This window comes from Dendropsophus ebraccatus, chromosome 7, assembly GCF_027789765.1.
Source record: "Dendropsophus ebraccatus isolate aDenEbr1 chromosome 7, aDenEbr1.pat, whole genome shotgun sequence".
NCBI lineage: Eukaryota > Metazoa > Chordata > Amphibia > Anura > Hylidae > Dendropsophus > Dendropsophus ebraccatus.
This window is the reverse complement of record NC_091460.1, coordinates 45,013,082-45,032,614: the sequence shown is the minus strand read 5'-3', so window position 1 is coordinate 45,032,614 and position 19,533 is coordinate 45,013,082. Positions and strand designations below refer to the sequence as shown.

General features: G+C 42.7%; 1 protein-coding gene across 3 annotated transcripts; it reads right to left on the bottom strand.

The window, feature by feature from the left end:
• Nucleotides 1-510: 510 nt before the first annotated feature.
• On the bottom strand, nt 511-17,823 carry BST1 (bone marrow stromal cell antigen 1). 3 transcript variants are annotated; one of them, XM_069976460.1, is made up of 10 exons: nt 17,747-17,823; nt 13,320-13,372; nt 9,430-9,630; nt 8,994-9,123; nt 7,936-8,071; nt 6,731-6,813; nt 4,895-4,971; nt 3,996-4,088; nt 2,949-3,035; nt 511-659 (listed from the first exon to the last, which is right to left on the bottom strand). In XM_069976460.1, exons 3-10 carry the CDS (start codon nt 9,615-9,617, stop codon nt 518-520), a joined length of 936 nt encoding a protein of 311 aa, XP_069832561.1. In that variant the 5' UTR covers nt 9,618-9,630; nt 13,320-13,372; nt 17,747-17,823; the 3' UTR covers nt 511-517. The 3 variants fall into 3 exon arrangements, with proteins under 3 accessions (XP_069832561.1, XP_069832563.1, XP_069832562.1); XM_069976462.1 differs by lacking the exon at nt 3,996-4,088; XM_069976461.1 differs by lacking the exon at nt 13,320-13,372 and having other exon boundaries at nt 17,747-17,816.
• Between the last annotated feature and the right edge of the window lie 1,710 nt (nt 17,824-19,533).

Below are 19,533 nucleotides of genomic sequence, written 5' to 3'. Positions count from 1 at the left end.
GTATGTACGAACCATGTTGTTGCTCCTCTCTGTATATATGAGCCATGTTGTTTTCCTGTATACTGTATAATACAGTATACAGGGTCCCTGTAAACTGTATGTTACCGTATACAGGAAAACAACATGGCTCATATATTGTATTTATGCCCAATGGGAAAGACGGCCCTGCTCCTAGCATGCTGGTAGTTGTGCTTTTGCAACAGCTAGATTACTGAAATTTGTTATTCGCTTGGCAAGGCAGGAACAGGTGTAGATTTCTGCACCCACCATGCGGCAGGTGCTGGTGCTACCAGAGTGCTTTTTAGTAAATACAATGGGGTAAATGAGGGGGGGGGGGGTGCCTACTATATATCAGATACAACGTTCTTAATAAATGTCCCCCACAGTCTCTTTTCACAACTTATTAGAATTCCTCTAAAGATAGGTATAAACAATTCAACAATGCAATTCTACTTTTTACATGTGTCATGCAGTATAAATAACAATTGTTCTCTTTTTTATTATCTTGTTTATGAAATCAATGTTTATTTCCATAATTCATAATTGTAACAAACAAAACAGGAATCATTGTCATCCATGATAAAGTACGGCCAATTCCACTATTTGTACTACAGGCTGGGTTACCAGGAAAGTCCACACATTGCAGGATCCGAACTTGTCTGTAGGGAAGATGGGAAGGTATTACAATGCAGGAAAACATGTTCTTGTAAGATCAGTGTGTGGTGTCCCACCATGAGTGTTTCTTGTCCTTACACCCCTTGCAAAAGTCTGTACTTAAAGTAAATGTGGTAATGAAGTTGTACCTAAGTTTTGCCACTAGATGTCGCTAGTATGTATATTGTGTACCTAAGTATTGCACAGCTGTAGATAACTAAAGGGTTATTGTTTCTAGGATCTGTGCACCAACGGGAGCTCTTTCTCTTTTCTACCTATCTCTATCCTTCTTTTTCTCTTGCATTCTCTTCTCACCCACTCACAGCACACGTTACAGACGCTGTAGGAGGAAGTCACGTGGGAAGAGGAAATGTAGCCACACCTTAGTGATTCTTACACGTCCCCTGTCAGTTTTCTGGGTCAGTTTCTGTAGTGAACGGACACACATGAGATACCTTAGCACTCTTTTTTAAAAGTGCAGGAAGGTATCCTGAATAAAGAAGAACTGATCCAGTGATGACGCGGCAGAGGGGGGGGGGGCGGCATGAGGGACGGCTGGATCGGTTTGTCCGGCCTCCCGAAGATGATGTCGTCGACACAAGATGGCGGCCAGGGTCCACAGCGAACACGTAAGTATAATGCACCAACACTTCCGGGGTGGGGGGAACACGGGGAAGGGGGCCATTCACTTAAATAACACACATTACAAATTTGTATAACTTTTTAATGTGTGTTATTTAGTGAATAAAAGTTAAACGCCGCACTACCCCTTTAAAAGAGATGTTTTCAGTCTATACAAGCTACCTCTAGAATGTGTATTCTATATATTTATAAGAAATAGGAAAACCAAATCAAGAGCTCCTATGCCACATCTGTATAGTGGCACAGAAGGTCCTTGAGCCATTTCAGGCAACAGTATTCAGTACCCAGTATACCCATTACAGCTTAGGCCATAAATATAACAGTGGGACATCCACCTAATACAAAAACTTTAATCCCATGTTTGTTGATCCACATCGGCCATAATTGCTATAGACTTTAATGGAAGATGGGCACCTGTGTTTAAAGGAAATCTGTCACTAGGTTTATGCTGCCTTAAATGAGGGCAGCATAAACTATTGTATTACTTACATCATTCTGTTCAGCAATTCTCCTAATATGCAGGAGAATAGAATTCTTATGACACCCCTCCCCCCGCCCTCCAGCTGATTGACAGGTGACTGCCTATACAGAGCATGGATAAATAACTGCGAATCAGCAGCTGTGGGTGGAATGTTCTGCTTCTTATGAATATCTAGGACTGCTGGGCTTACACACATAATGGAAAGGACTACTTATTATCCATATTATTCAGGAGGATATATTCGCATCAGCTGCACAGAACAATGTAAGTGATACATAATTCTGCTTCATCAGCTTCTCTGTCACTAGTTCATGCTACCCTTAGATAGGACAGCCTAAACCTATATGTAGAGACAGCTAATAAGCTGGTATGCATTTATGTGTTGGTAAAATTGTTTTATATTGTTTTACTGCTTCTGCTATGCCATTTAAAGGATTGTTAGGATAGCTGTAAACACAACAAACAATATGTCAGTCAAGCGCAGCTACCGTTCCCCACTGGTTTCCTGTATCTCCCAGTTCCTGTGATGTCATGGCCCCAGAGAACCTACCCACTTAGCCTGACAGTCGACTCCTGATCACCGCTTCTCTCCACTTCCTGTAAGATTTTGTTCATGCAGGAAATGCCCACTCAGCCAATCATTGGCCACAGCTGTGACCCACCTCAGTCAGTGATTGGCTGAGCAGGTATTTCCTGCAGAATTGAAAGGTCACAGGATGTGGGGAGCAGCTGGGAGCATCACAATGGCAGCTGCAGGAAACCAGGACAGGTGAGTATGGTTTCTTTTTATTTTTAAAGCACATAATTCTAAAACATTTTCTATGTCCAGAAAACCCAGAAAAACAGACATTTACAATATGTGTCTGATTTTACTTTTACTTTACTTTTACATCCTCTATGTAAGTCTATAATGTTTTCATAGTGTGTGGTTATGTTCTAGAATATTCGACATCAAGGCTGTATGACAAGGAAGAATAAAAATAGATCCCTGCGTGTACAATCACAACATGTGTGCCGGGGATGAACAGCACAAAAGCATCCAGGAAGAATTGATTATAAGACTCCCGTTCCCATGACTACACGCTGCCTGACTATTATACATGACGTACAATAATTACATGCATCTGATTATTAAGGGTGATCTATAAATATCCGCTGAATGGTTACTGACCGATAATTGTCATAGCATTTGTATGGAAAACCTCTGCGGGACAGGACAGATTGTAATGTAGCAATGCTATTCTCTCCGCAAGAATCCCTGAAAAACACAGAGAGCAGAAGAACGTAATATAAGCATTATAGGTTTTGCTGTATCTACATCATATGGACAAAATGTGTTATTCCCCAGCTCTGTTCCATTGCCAGAGGTAAATAAGATCCAGCCCCTGTGCAATGCAATCTGCCTATACAAACATCTGAAAAATCTCTACATGGATCTCCCAGTTGGTAGCCACTAGTAGTTACAGGGGTTTGCTAAGTTATTTTACTTGTCCGTTATCCACAGGATAAGAGACAAGTATGCGAGTGCAGGGAGTCCGATCTCTGTATCCCCAGGGCATCTCTAGAATAGCGTCCTGACTGTTTTGTATGGAGCTCCAGGTCAGTGTGTGACCCGCTGCTCTATTCATTCTCTATAGAGCTAGGGGACAGGTAATAATAACTTGGCAAACCCCATTAAAGGAGAAGTCTGGCTGGTAACAAACATTACGGGGTGGGGAGGAAATAAAAAAGACTATACTTACCACTCCCAGTGCCCACGCTCTGCTGCATCACAGAGTTCCTGGACCACACCGGCATCTTCTGCCTGGTTCCACATCTCAGACAGGTGGGATTTAGAATGCTCAGCCAATCAGTGACTGCAGCAGTGTTCTACCCCAGTCACTGACTGGCTGAGCTGGGCATCCATCAGCCAGGTCATGACATAGCCAGTAGGGAGCTCAGAAGACAGCCGGCAGGATCCAGGACTGTGAAGCAGCTCTCTGCGGGCACTGGAACAGGTGACTGTAACTTTTTTACTGTCTCCCCAGACCCTACCCGGGCAACGTTTTGAAAAATGGACCAGCATCGGGATCACTGCGCCAGCCCGACAGGGTAAGGTAAAAAAGAAAAATTACATTACCAGATGGTACATTCACTTAAAATACTTGCTTTCAGTTAGGCTTTTAATGAGGTTTTTATGTATTAGAAAATTCTGAAAATGTTGCAGATTCATACTTACACATTCACTCCATCAATTTCATCCATCACCCAGATGTTGATTCTGTAAATTTTGTCCCTTTGAAAATTTGGAATTTCAAAGTCGGATAAAAAACTTCATGGAGTGGAAAGAAATATAATGTTATAAAATGCTTGGAAGGTAATGACTTAAAAAAAAAAAGGAAAATAATTAAAACTGGGGGGGAGAGATTTATTGAACAGGTGTAAAGTAGAACTGGCTCAGTTGCCCCTAGCAACCAATCAGATTCCACCTTTCATTTTTCAAAGAGACTGTGAGAAATGAAAAGTGGAATCTGATTGGTTGCTAGGGGCAACTAAGACAATTCTACTTTAAACCAGTTTGATAAATCTCCCCCTAAATGTTTTAACTAATGAAAAGTAAGAAAACCCCAGTGTTTGACGTGAAGGTGCAATAACTTTTATTCAGGTTTTCACTAAAAAAAAAAAAAAACATTTACAGGAAGGTTCTGAGCGTTATGTCGCTCTTAATCTTTTTCACATTTTTCCATGGAGTTTGCCACATCCATTCCATGCATGCTTCCCCGGGTGATAGGTGAGCTGAATTTTTTTGTTTATTGCTAAATATTTTATTTTTACTTAAAGGGTAACTGTCCGCCAGAAAAGATGGCCCAAACTGCTTACATGTCCACATATGTGCATTAAATAAATCACTTTTATTTCTGAAGTACGTCTTGAGACCACTTTATTGGTATAGCGCTGGCACCCAGTGAGTACAGCTTTTTTCTGTTTGTAATGTGTATAGAGGTCTCCCAACTCTTTCCCAACAGAGGACATCAGGGGAGAGAACAGTTGGGAGACCTCAATACACATTAGTCAGTCTGGGCCCCTTTAGATTTTTTAATAAACTATATCTATAAGTAAAATCCTACAATTTTTTACCTGGGCTCTGGGAAAGCACCTCCTGGTGTGGATCCATTCAGCATGATTTGTATTTCACCATGGCTGTGCTGAGCATACTAAGGGAAAGAGCATATAGTAAGATAAAATAATAATAATAATAATAATACCGTATTTATTTGTATAGCGCCAACAGATTCCGCAGCGCAATCACATTCTTATTAAAGCTAAACCTTGACAGGATACTGCATTGTGGTGTTCCTCAGTTATTCCTCCCGGAGATGTATAAATAAATTGACAATGTTAATAGGATTTGTCCCTACATAGTCTGATATTTTTCTATATGCACAATGTGAGGAAATAAACAGGAGATTTTATCCAGGATTTTATTTAGACTTCTTTTTCTGTGTATAGTCTAAGGGCCCTATTACATGGAGCGATAATCTGCAAAATCAGGCCGATTTGACAGATTATTATTTTATAAAGACAACAAAAATCATTGGCTGATCGTGTTGTTTATTCCGGCCTAAAAATCATTAGTCGCTGGGCGCGAATCACTATATGTAATAGCAATGAGCGGCGGTGTTTATACATACTCTCCATGCTCCCAAGTAGTGTCGCTTCTGCCCACTGCCCGCAACCACTGCAGGAACTTCAGAAACGGTCTCAGCCAATCACTGGCCAAGACGGGACCACTGTAGCCAGTGATTGGCTAAGCGGCCTGTCTAGACCAGCTCTGAAGTTTCAGCGGCGGCTGCGGGCAGAAGCTAGGAGAACACCAGGGATCCTAAAGAGGTATGTATAAACTTTATTATATTATACTTTTAAAGCCAGGGCTGCACGGACCTTGGTAACAATATATATACAGTCCATGATGCATTATCGAGCCCTGCAATAGGCTCAGTAAGCGAGCGCTGATCTAGCAGTTTGGAAATCGTTTACATTAGTGATCAGTCCATGTAATACAGCCCTTACTCCATGGGTCTCCAAACTGTGGCCCTCCAGCTGTTGCAAAACCACAATTCCCATTATACCCATACAGCTAAAGCTTTGGATCTGGCTATGCAGGTATGATGGGAAATGTAGTATTGCAACAGCTGGAGAGCCGTAATTTAATGACCCATGTCTTAGGGTCCTATTCCACGGGCCGATGGGGGCCCGATCAATAATGTAAACGAGCGACGATCTGCTAGATCGGCGCTCATTTACTGGGCCTATTCCACGCCCCGATAATCGTTTAGCAAGGGCTGCAGGGACATCGTTACCGATGTCCTTGCAGCCCTTGTTAAACAGCATACTTTACCTAACCATGTTGCAGGTCCTCTCCTGCGCTCCTCTTACTCCCGGTCCCACACGCAGCAGCAGCGGCAGCGGACCTGGCCAGTGATTGGCTGAGCGCTCTGTCACCTCAGACAGGCCGCTCTGAAGCTGCCACTGCGCGGGACCGGGAGGAAGAGGAGCGCAGAAGAAGACCTGCAACATGGTTAGGTAAAGTATGCTGTTTGTAGAATCATTGGTCGGCCGCCACACACTGCTATTCCACAAACCGATGCGCGGTCGGTGCCCGATGATTTTAGGCTTGCACGTAAATAAATGATCAGCCGATTACACGATCATCGACTGATCGTTGTCTCTATTCCACGGAGCGATAATTGGCCGAATTGGGCCGATTATCTCTCTGTGGAATAGGCCCCTTACACTGTTAACCATGGCTAGAAGGTTAGCCTGTGTAAGTGACTTGTCCTTTGCCAGGGGGAATGGTAATATACTGGTGTACACTTATTTTCACAATTCCAGTAGGAATAACAGAGGAATGGTATAAAACAGAGGTCCCATAAACAATTTTAATGGTGATGGGTCTTCTTAACAGAAACTTACAGTAATAGAAGCCAACCTCCAGAAAGACTCCTCAGGATTGTGTTCACACTCTGATGTAATAGGACAAGAGGTGTAGTCGAATCCTAAAGCCAGAGACATTATACATACATTAGCTCTGATTGGCTGAGCGGGACATCTAGACACTGGGAGCTCCCAAAGCAAGCCGGAGTGCGTAGGAGCAGGTAATGTATGTACCAATCGGTGGGGGAGTTAAGGGGGCTCAAACATATATATACAGTGGTGCCTTGGATTACGAGCATAATTCGTTCCAGGACTGTCCTTGTAATCCAAATCCACTCTTAAACCAAAGCAAATTTTCCCATAAGAAATCATTGAAATGCAGAGAATTGGTTCCACACCCCAAAAATAATGATTTATTATTCTGAATAACATGTAGAACAGATGAAACAAACATTTAGAAGCAGCAAAATTTGTGATATTATAAGTTACTGCACAGTATAGCCATCAGCATGTGAAGTATAATGTATAGTAAGTGTATAAACCTGATAACACAGCAGTAGTTTGTAGATTCAGGATAGAACTGCAGATCCCCATAATGCAGTAGTGTAGTACAACAGGCTAGAATAGAGAAGCATGGCTGCTGCCAGAGGTCTGTGTGGTCACATGACAGCAATGGGGAAGGGGGGTGTTAAGCATGGACCCATCAGGAAGTGAGAATCACAGAGCTGTGCAGGAGGACATTGACAGAAACTTTTCTATACAGCAGTGTGAATGGCTGAGTGTAAGTGCAGGCACATTATAGCAGCAGTGTGTATAGCTGAGTGTAAGTGCAGGCACAGTACAGAATGGAGTGTGGGGAACACAAGGACTGACAGAGATTGCAGGGAGCATGAAGGAATGAGCAGGATAGATGTGGGCACATACATGCAGCACTCTCTGTCCAGGGAGAGAGGTGTTACAGCTATGAAGAAATTACCCCCACAGTCCTGTCCCCTGATGCAAGCCCCAGCCTGAAGTGGATCTGCCATGATTTGGAAGGTGGGGGGAAATTCCTATGCAGACCATGAGCCTCCCCCACTTGCCCTCCCACCCAGTACAGGGAGCTCTTAAACCAAAGCAATACTCTTAAACCAAGTTAGTTTTTTTTAAAAACTGTGAGCTCTTCTTGCAAAATGCTCTTAATCCAAGTTACTCTTAAACCAATGTACCACTGTGTATATTCTATATATTTATAGTTGTCTAACCTGAATTGTTTCTTGATCCACAAAAGTTTACGTTATCGCCTAACCATCCCATTAAAGTGTCGCCCAGGGGCATGTAGCGCTTTCCACGGTCTGACAGTCTGTGCACTAGTTGTTTGTTGTTTTCCCAGAAAAGCGACTGCAGACAAGTATATAAAAATAAATGTATTACTCTATACTATATATATATATATATCTATATTATATGGCTAGATTTCTTACTTCTTCCTCTAACCACAAAGTCATTCATTTATTTCACAAGGCATCATGCAATACTGCATGTCTCCAGCAGAGGTCACTGTAAGAGAAATGTTTGGCCACATAGTTTGCCCTGGAAAAAGCAACTGATCACTTGGGGTTTCAGTCACCTTTCAGGGCCTCACTGGCTCGAAATGCATTGACATTGGAATCTTGATGAAAATTTGCCTGCACAAGAGATTCACTGGGCTTCTTCTTTCCACTTAAAGGGATACTCTGGAGGAAAAAAAAGTTTTCATACCAACTAATGTCAGAAATTTGAGTTATAAATTCCTTTAATTTTAAAAAAACAAAGCCTTCTACTTATCAGCTGCTGTCTGTTGCCACCTCTGTCCATGTCAGGGACTGTCCAGAGTAGTAGCAAATCCCCATAGAAAACCTTTCCTGCTCTGGACAGTTCCTGACATGGACAGAGGTGGCAGCAGAGAGCACTGTGTCAGACTGGAAATAATACACCACTCCCTTCAGGATATACAGCAGCTGATAAGTATGGGAAGATTTGAGATTTTTAAATAGAAGTAATTTACAAATCTGTATAACTTTCTGACACTACTTGATTTGAAAACATTTTGGGGGAGATTTATCAAACTGGTATAAAGTAGAACGGTCTCAGTTGCCCCTAGCAACCAATCAGATTCTACTTTTCATTCTTCACCGACTCTGTGGAAAATGAAAGGTGGAATCTGATTGGTTGCTAGGGGCAAATGAGCCAATTCTACTTTACACCAGTTTGATAAATCTTCCCATTTGTCTCCGGAGTACTCCTTTAACATAATTTATAGATAATGCATTGAATACAGAACCTTATCTATGGGTAGGTCATGGAGTGTCAGGTTAATATAGCGCTCATAGTCCGATGGGAGTACAGCGCATGGATCCTTGCTGACAAATGCACTCTTAAAGGCTTCCCATATAGCGGAACAGTTCTTCTTCCTGTAGTAATGATAAAAGAGATAGAGACTATGCTCCACTGTTTACATGCAATGCAGTCTCAAGTAAAACTCTGCTTTTATTGGATTTATTCTACCCTTATTGTTGCCCTCCTGTACTGCACCATTAATCTTATCGCTGCCCAATACCGCAGGGACTTTGCTATTTCCATGTACATCTGGCCCCCCCCCTGCTATCTAATGTGTATAAGTCTGACTACTGGGATGGGAATGTCCTACTGCCTGATCCTAGCCAATGGGTTATACCTGATCACAGCCAACACTGGTTATTCTAGATAAAGTCACTTACCCTACAGAAGGATTGACTGTTTCAATGTAGTCATTACACCTGCCAATAACAATAGTCTCCAGGTTGGGGGTTGTACCTGGCCCTGTCCATTGACTTGTACCTTCCAGCTGCATGATGAAAATGATGTAAAACAGCAGGCTTTGCCGGGTCAGATTAGGGAGCTGCATACTGAGACTGGGCCAGAACATAGAGCTGATAAACCTGCAAAATGGGTGGGAACAGTAATATAGCCATTTACTGTATGTCAATGTAAAACTTAAAGTGTCACTGTCGGTTTTTTTTCTTTTCTTTCAGAAATCAATAGTACAGGCGATTTTAAAAAAACATTGTAATTGGGTTTATTAGGCAAATCACTGCTCATTATCAGGAAATCTTGACTCTTTTACATCAGTCGAGTCCTGTCTGTTCTATGGAGAGGGGAGGAGGGAGATTAGTCGCTAGCAGAGAACAAAGGATTACACAGCGGGACCTGTGTGAAAGCCAGTATTCAGAGGTCAGCGCTGACTATCAGAGGAGATAGCCCGGTGATGTAGCTGTAAATTAACTCTTTGTTGGCCTGTTTTGGTGCCTCATCTCCCTCCAGCCCTCCCCTCTCCATAGAAAACAATGAAGACGGGGGGAGAGCTTCAAATTGCTTTTCATGATAAAAATGCATTTTTCGACTAATAAACCCAATTACAAAGTTTTTTTCAAAAATCGCCTGTACTATTGATTTCTGCAAAAAAATTAAACCACAGTGACACTTTAAAGGGTACCTATCATTTAAACAAACTTCTAACATGTTATAGCGACAAGTCAGAGGTTTGTATTGGTGGGAGTCCGGGTGCTGAGACCTCCTCTAATCACTTACCAAAGGGGCAGAATCGCTTTGCAGTGTGTGCTCTGCCCCTTCATTTCCGCGCTCATTGGTAAAGTATCAGTGGACGGAATTATAACAAATCTCTGGCACTTTCTGGCACCAGTTGATTTGAAAGAATTTTATTTTTGTGAACTACCCCTTTAAAGGGAACCTGTAACCTTGAAAATGTAAGACAATTACCCTCCTTCTCAGTGTCCCCAGTGCTATGGGAACATGTTAGTTTCCTTTCATTACAGGACTGTACACTCTTGATATAAACAGAGTTAGATTATAAATTGCACTGGGATGTATTCAGCATACTTGTAGTATTATTGATATTATTTATTGTGAACAGTGACACCTGAAGGCCGAAAGTTAGTACTACAACAGTCTACTTAAAGTGACACTGTCACCCCCTTAGTGCATTCTGACATCTCTACACAGGTGTAAAGGGTAAATTTAGTGTTTTTCATATCTTATTTCATATCATACGTCATGGTGCTTGTTCAAGTAAAAAGTGTCCTTTTATCAACTGCAGATTGTATTAAGTGGGCGTGGCCTCGCGGCACTAGCGCCACATAACCCCGCCCACAACGGCACGGTTGGCCCCGCCCCCTTGACGCCCATTGGTTGACCAACGTAAAGGGGGTGGAGTCTAGACCTTTCGGCCAGCCTGTTCCAATGGCCGGCGAGGGGGCGGGGCCAATTGTGCCGTTGTGGGCGGGGTTATGTGGTGCTAGTGCCGCGAGGCCACGCCCACTTAATACAATCTGCAGATGATAAAAGGACACTTTTTACTTGAACAAGCACCATGACGTATGATAAGAAATAAGGTATGAAAAACACTAAATTTACCCTTTACACCTGTGTAGAGATGTCAAAATGAACAAAGGGGGTGACAGTGTCACTTTAATGTTATGGTGCAACATGTTGTAATTCACATCTCCTATGATTGATTAGCATTAGTTCAAAGTGCAAGCTATGTAGACTGTTCATTTGAGGAATTACCAATATTTATATATATATATTCCTACTCATTCTATGTGCCTGGTCCTGCACAAGAAATAGTGACTAATGACTTGTGACTTCTGAGTTGGATCTTCTCACCCACTGTTACGTTGGCACCCAGAATGACATACACGTTGTATTGGCACTCATGTTAAGCTTGAGTGTTATTCTGTTTGGCCTCTTCGTGTATCCACCACAACCTGTCATGCACTATGCGCATTATTGGAGGACGTGCTGCATTTCTCTTTGGCATCAGACTGATAGCCAGTGCAAAAAAAGGAACGAAGAAAACCAAATTTTGAAGAACTGCTGTATCTTTGGCATTTTCTTCCCTATTGACAGGATGATTAGACCAGTTTATTCCCATGAGCCAGGTTCTTAAACAATAATAACACAGGAATCCATTAGTGCTTCTCTACTGTCTACAGACAACACCCCTGTGGATATTCCAATCTCTTCTCTTTCGGAAGTTCCTTCTGCCAACACCATGGTCAGAGACTTCCTCCAAATTTGTCACAACACTAATAATTGTTTCTGTAATGTGCAGTCCACTACAAACATCACTTTCCAACATCTCTGTGCCTCCATATAGTAGCCAGATCTACTATCTGTGCATCTATATAGTAGTTAGCCCTCCCTGTGTAGTTGGCCCCCCAAGTAGGTAGTGTCAGTATAGCTAATCCCCCTGTGGGTAGGTAGGTAACCCCCCAATACTAAGACCACCAGTATGTAGTATCCCCTCTGTAGGTAATCTAACTGGTAGTTAAACACCCCCCTCCCATTTTGGGTCAATGTCGTCAGAGCGGGGGTGGTCCTGGTCTCCTTCCTTTTCACTGTCTTCCACAGCAGTGAATGGAAGAGGAAACGGCTGCTGGTACACATGCGCACCAGCAGCCATTTCATTGGCTGGAGCGCATCACATGGCTTCCAGCTTGCTCAGCCCTGATTGGCTGAGCAGGGTGGAAGCCACTGGAGGGATGGTAAGTATATATGCTGTGTGTGTCTGTGGGCGCTGGAGTACTCCTTTAATTTATAATGTTTGGATTTCATGAAAAAAACTGTACAACCTCCCTGTTCTGCTAGACGGCTGGATTCCTGAGCGGGAAGATAGAGTTGGGGTTTTTTTGCTGCGGAAGCATCACCAGAGTTCTGTCTGGATGAAGGAATGTGTTCTGGTACGTGATATTACACCACTAGTAGTAATTCCAGGCAGAATAAACAGTATTTCTAATTGTAGCGAGTACAACATGATGTCATGTTCCAGACCTTCTGCCTACAAAAACAGAACATCAGGAATACCAGTGGTAAAAGCTTCATCTAATAACCTCTATGTAAGGTGATACAGAGTGTTATACAGAGGAATATTACTCTATAGTTAGCTTACACCTAGTTACTTAATCTGTAGATTTGCTATAAGGGGAATCTGTCAGCTGCAAATTAAAATGCTGACACTGTTAGATTCTATTAGAGTAGTGAGACACATGGTACTCTATATTTATCTGTCTGTGCTTCCAGAATGTAGAAAAATGCTGTTATTATAAAGTAAGAAGAGTCAAAGAGACTTTCCAGAACTCCTGAAGTGCCCCAGGCTGTAACATTTCCTTACTGCCCCTCATACCTGACCCTGCATGAGACCCCTCCCCTCCCGAACGCCTACAGAGGTACATTCATCTCTTATATGCCACTTATCCTCTTCTCCCCATGGCCTCTTATTGTTATTATTCTTTCAATAGTCAAGGCTATAACAATGTTTCCCCCAATCTCATCCGCCGCTAAAGGCCAAACAGCTTCCTCTATATTCAGTTGGCACTGTCATGGCACAATCCCATATACAATTTCATACACCAGGGTCCTACTCATCCCACTACACATCCACCACTTCATTTTCCACTCAGCAACCCCCAGGGGAGATAAACACATCACATATGCCCCACCTTCACCCGGGATGGGTCCCGCTGATCTACCTTTCACACTGGCAGCAGGACCTACATATATCATATAAATCACTTTCCCCTTGCTGGAAGCCTACTAGTTCCATAGCTACCATGATTTTGGCAGTCCACAATTCTGGTTTCCAGCCCCATTCACAGCAGGATTCTAAAAAAGAAACAAATAAAAGATGATGGTGTCATAAAAATACCCAGCGCCATATTGGGCTCCACGCCTAAAATCTAATCCCTAATCCAGGAATTTCCGAACCAAGCGTCACCCACATCCTGAAGAATGTGACACCCACCCTTCCCGTAAGCTCTACAAGTAGCTGAGCAGATTCTTCCCGTCTCTCAGATGTTCTTGGAATTTATCGACAAGTCATAGTAGAATAATTTTTTTTTATCAGTTCTTACACTATCTGGAATAGAGACTAAACATAATAAACTTTGGGTAATGAAATCACATCTTCTTTTTACCACCAAAGGCAACAAATGTGGAACGAGGCGGCAGTTCAGCTGAGGTTAATCCCCAGGAATGCCGCTAATCCTGTCATTTGTTGTGAAGCTGCACTTGGGACATCACCCATCACCGAGGGGGCTTGTTTTGCAGGATGTATCATTGTAGCTGTCACTCCATTGTGTTTTCAGCAATGTTACGGCCAAAACAAAAAATATATTTGCTCGGTAACCTTCATCCCTCTAACAGCTCCATGGATGATCATGGCAGACTTGCAAAGATTTAGACTGGATTTGCTGTAATTGTCATGTTAGTTCTTGCTGGGTTGTGTTCATCTGGATCAAATGATTGGGTTCACAATACCAATGATCATGAAGCGGAATTAAGGTATAAAAATGTAAGCGCCATAGGGAGTGTCTACAAATTACCGACAAAGCTGCAGCCTGTAATCTGTGAATCCTCCGACTTTACTAAGCAGAAATGATTTGTTATGTGTATTCAAGAAGTTGGCAGCGTGAATGATATAACTTGGCATATGCCTCAAAAACATGGTAAAAAAGCTATTACAAATAATAAACAATAGCCTACTATATAACTGAATGTAAACACAGATGAAAAAGCAACAAAAGCAAAATGGTAAACATATATCCACCCGAACGAGAAAACGTGGCAGTGGCCAAAAAGTGGATTTCTTATAAATTCATACATTTGGGCTGTAAGCGTTTCCTTTGTGCATTTGTGTTAGCTAAGCCCATCTATGGTGTATGGTGGTCTCCCAGCATTTCCTCATCAAATGATCGTTCCTGTACATTTCAAACCTTTCGGCCTATAGGAATACATTGCTTTTTGGCAGCATGGTGTATGTTTACAAAGTAAGATGTCTATGTACAAAATATTTACAAAGTAATATGTACAAAATAGATAGAATCAGCCAACAAATGAGTGTTTGCTTGTTTGTCGACTGAAGGCTGGGATACTTACACTGGGCGAGGATCAGGAACGCTCATAGGAATGTTCATTTGTCAGATCATCAGCCTGTGTTAAATGCCCCAGGTATACAGGCATTTAAAAGTATATTTCTGTGTTTGAAATGTTTTCCTCTATAACTATCTCTACTGATTTTGTACTTTTTTCTCATTTTGCATGTTTCTAATCTTGAGGCTATGTTCACACTACGTAAAACTACGGCCTTAGTTCTCGCCGCAGATCTACGGCCGAAGTTTTGAGGGGTGGAACATAGCCTTATTTTCAATGGGATCCCGGCCGGAGCGTACACACATCGTATGCGCTCCGGCCGGGATCCCATGCGGTGCCGGAAAAACTGACATGTCAGTTTTCTGAGGCCGGAATTCAGTGAATTCCGGCCGCAGAAAGACCTGTCGGTTCACACAGTGAAGCAAGCGGCTTCGGCCGCTTGCTTCACTGTGGGCTATGGGAAGCTCGGCGGCCGGAAGGATCACCCGGCCGGTACTTAAGGGATTATCAGGGCTAAGACCGGCTGTTCCGTGACCACGGGGTCACGGAACGGCCGGGTGTTCACGTTGTGTGAACATAGCCTGAAGAAGCAAGATTTTCTTTGCAATATTTTTAATGATATTTATTGCCTAGGTACTCCAGAAAAAATCAACCAGTACAATAAAGTTATACAGATTTGTACAATGGGATAAAAAAATATTTATTTTCAAATCAATTAGTGTTAGCAAGTTACAGTATATAGTTTTGCTATACTCTTACAGTACTTATCAGCTGCTGTATGTCCTGCAGGAAGTGGTGTATTCTTTTCAGTTTGACACAGTGTTCTCTGCTGCCAACTCTGTCCATCACAGGAACTGTCCAGAGAAGAAGAAGTTTTGCTCTGGACAGTTCTGACATGGACAGAGATGGCAGGAGACTGGTTTCAGACTAGTAAGAATACACCACGTTCTGTAGAACATACAGCAGTTGATAAGTACTGGAAGACTTGAGTATTTTTATTAGAAGTAATTTAAAAATCTGTATAATTTAAATGCAAAAAAAAACCCAACAACATTACCAACAACACATCCCTGGAGTACATCTTTAAAGGGATTGTCCAACATTATTTTCTCCCAAAATAGCCTAAACCTGTCTGAAATAAAGAACGAAAGCTAAGGTTTAATTATGCTACTTGCTTCCAGTCTCTATGAGACCTGTTTAACCAAACACACTAGATTCTTTTCCCATTGGCTTCATAGCAGTTACATGGTTTGCCTCAACGTGTGGCCTTGTCACCGTTTTATATAGTTAAAAAGCTCATGGCTATGTTCACACTAAGTTAAAAAAAAAAAAAAAAATTGTAAAGGCACCTGCTTTTTCTTTTTAAAATATTGACCTCAATGGAACATATCAAAGTCAATGGAATGATGGACATCCAATGGGACATGTCAATTCTTTGAGCGGAGAGAGGAGGAGCGAGAGCCCTCCCATAGACAGCCTGTATTCTGTTGCGGAATTCTGCCTCTTTTACTCCGTGTTAACTGGTCCTTAAATTCAATGGATTTTTCAGTTAAAGACACACCCAAAGGCCTGTCAGTCCACCTGAATTAGTATACTGTACCAACAGCCGTCATTATACTGACGGGCGTCTAAAACACAAAATGACTGACATAATTTTGAACCCGAAGTGATGGACGGTCATTTTAAAAATAATAAATGCAAAGAAAAAAATGTGATGGTAACATAACCTATATGTGCAAGACTGCCACATGTACAGAATAATAGTGTAGCGTGGCAACTGAGGTGCTTACCTGCAGTATACAGTGATGAATAATATATACAGTCCTGATTGCTGGAGCTAATCCTGTAGTGAATGATGGCTCTGTGAGTAGGAGTCAGCTTACTATACCAAGGGCTAACATGTTGCCAGGTTTTACTTTTAGTAATATATAAATTATTCCCTTATTGATTTGCGGTTGAACTGGTTTGTCAGGCTCTATGTCTCTATGGTTTAATCACTATCATCATCATCATATTTTTAAAGGCGCACTCCCTCCACCTTTTTTTTCCGCCACCCAAATTTATAAATAGTTTAGGATAAGCTTTATTTCTATATCTTCAGCTTCCCCTTCCATCACTTGAGAGACCATGTAAATGCTAATTAGACTCTCTCAATACCATAGGGTCAACTCTATGCATCGGAAGTCACTTTTTCTATGCATTCCTATGAGATGATCTATGCCAGTCTCGTAAAACGAATGAACGCACATAGCTTTTCTATTTTTACCATGAATAGACTGGCACCAGCACAGGCTTGGCCTTCTTGTGCTGTTGCTTCCCATAGAAAGTGCCATCAGTGTTTAGACTTCCTCTGGGGACTTCCACTGATACTTTTTTGTTGGCACACTGTGCTCCTAGGAAAGCCAGGGGCCAGCACTGAGTCTCTGTTGGGCCGTATAGGTCAACCAACAAGCAACAAGTTGTAATGCCTTAAGCCCCTTCTTCACGGAACGATTATCGGCCGTATTCGGCCGATATTGGCCGTTACGGCCGATGATCGTCCCGTGGAATAGAGGGCAACGATCAGCCGACCTCGTTCATGCCGGCTGATCAATGCGTTGCTTGTTTTTCAAACATGTTACAAAACAAGCGACTAATATAGCAGCAATCTGCTGCTGTAGCTCCGTGGAATAGGAGCGGCGACAGCAGACCGCCGCCGCTATCTTCTAAGGGCTGCCCGGATGATCTAGCGATCACCTGGGCAGCCCCCCCCCCCCCCCCCCCCGCAGCTCCCCGTGCCCCCCCTTGGACTTACCCGCTTGCTGCCGCCACGTGGAATAGTGGTGGCAGCAAGGGGGGAACAAGGAGCAAACAAGCGCTGATAGCGCTAGTTTGCTCCTCTGCATCGCCCCATGGAATAGGGGCTTTAGAATACAACCTTCAGATGGATCTCGGTCACATAGTAACATAGGAAAGGCAATAAGATAAAGACAGAAGGACAATGTTAGGGTCCATTGTGGTTATGTTAGAACTGACACCCAGTGAGTAAGTCATTCCCTTGCTGTGTACTGCCCAGCAGTTTTCTAATAATCCTATAAGATGCAGAAGACCAGAAAGAAGATTCCATACCTTGGTGATTCCAGCGGGACCCCAGATCTGATGTTGTCTCTTCCTGTTATATGAGGCTTCCTATTCGGAAGGGCGGCTTACCAGTCAGCTACTGTTAATATTTACTTATTGCCACTAATTCCCTGTGTCCATTATCATTGCACTTTGATCTTCTTACCTGGTGCACCAGAAATGCTAAAAGGAAATCTATTGTCAGAAAAAGTCAGGTTTGTATGTTATACAAATTTAAATTTACAAATATTTGTATAATGTTAAAATATATGTATAAATTCAGATATGTGTTAGAAATCTTGCTGGTTTCACTTTGGCCCCTGAGCCTCACAGGCTGACCCATTCTGCTCTGTAGAGATCACTTCTCCGCAGTCACCGGCAGGATTACAATGACAGGAAACATATTTATATAGACTGATCCACCATTCACATCAGGCCATAGGAACAGCTTAACATCTTTCCACCCCAGGGCTGGTCTTAGGGTTGGGGCAAACTGTTTAATTGCCCATGGCCCTATCTGCAAAAGGGGCGTCCAAAGAATCCAGGGCACTGGAATTTTAGCCTGGTGGCCTAGACTTGGACGATGGGTAGGTGCCCACCTAAAGTGCCGAGGACCCTGCTTCCTAGCATAGAAATGGAGAGAATGTTGTTGTTTGTTTTTTTTTCAATTATCTTGGTGCAATTGAGTAATCTATTTTCGCTAACTACTGGGGGGCTACCTATCTAATGGGGGATACCTACCTACCTGCACATCTCATTGCAGGAGTCTGGCTTCATAGACTTACTATATAACCCTACTCCTGCCATGAGAAGGATAGAGCAGCAAGTAGGGGAGTGAAGCACATAACTTTGTATTTCTTTCAGCCCAATCTAGCGCTGGGGTCCTGATCACCCAGACTATGACCAATCCAATCTGTGTGACATGTCGAAGTGTTTTTAAATAACGTGGACACTTTATTAATTTCTTTTGCATCTTTTGCTTTTATCCGTCATCTGACAAATCATCAGGAGGTCTCGCTAGATCCATGCTCCTTGTTGTTTCGGCCTTTCACAGGTTGAGGGAACGTTGGCTCTCCAGCTGTTGCAAAACTACAACTCCCATCATGCCTGGACAGCCAAAGCTACGCTTTGGCTGTCCAGGCATGATGGGAGTTGTAGTTTTGCAACAGCTGAAGGGCTGAAGGTTCCCTATCCCTGGTTTACAGCAGTGTTCTCCAACATGATGCTTTCCAGCTGTTGCAAACTACAACTCCCACCATTCCCTGACAGCCAGAGGTTGCAAAAAACTGAGGAACCGAAGGGTATGATGGGAGTTGGAGTCCTGCATCTGCCACAGAGCAGCAGTTGGGGAACACTGGCAGTCAGGACATGATGGGAGTTGTAGTTTAGTAACAGCTGAAGAGAGACAGGTTGGGGATCACTGGGTGTCACAACTTGATGGTTGTAGTTTTGGCACTGCTGGAAACACAGGATTCTGAACACTGCTTTACAGTAAATGTTTCTAATAATCACATCATAAATAATTTTACTGTTTGTTTTGGATTTGCAATATCATTAATATGCACAGTGGGATACAGTCAGAACCTAGCATCACTGTACATACAGTATATAGCTGGAATTGCACTCGGAACTACAACTCCCAGAGTGCATCAGTGGCCAGCATGACATGACAACAATACTGTGTCTAATAGTAAACGCATGCGCGTCGACCAGCAGTGTAGCGTTTGCGCTGTAACACGCATGCGCGCTAGAGGACCGACGAAAAAGCCCGGCTTGCTGTCGGAAAAGCGCGCCTG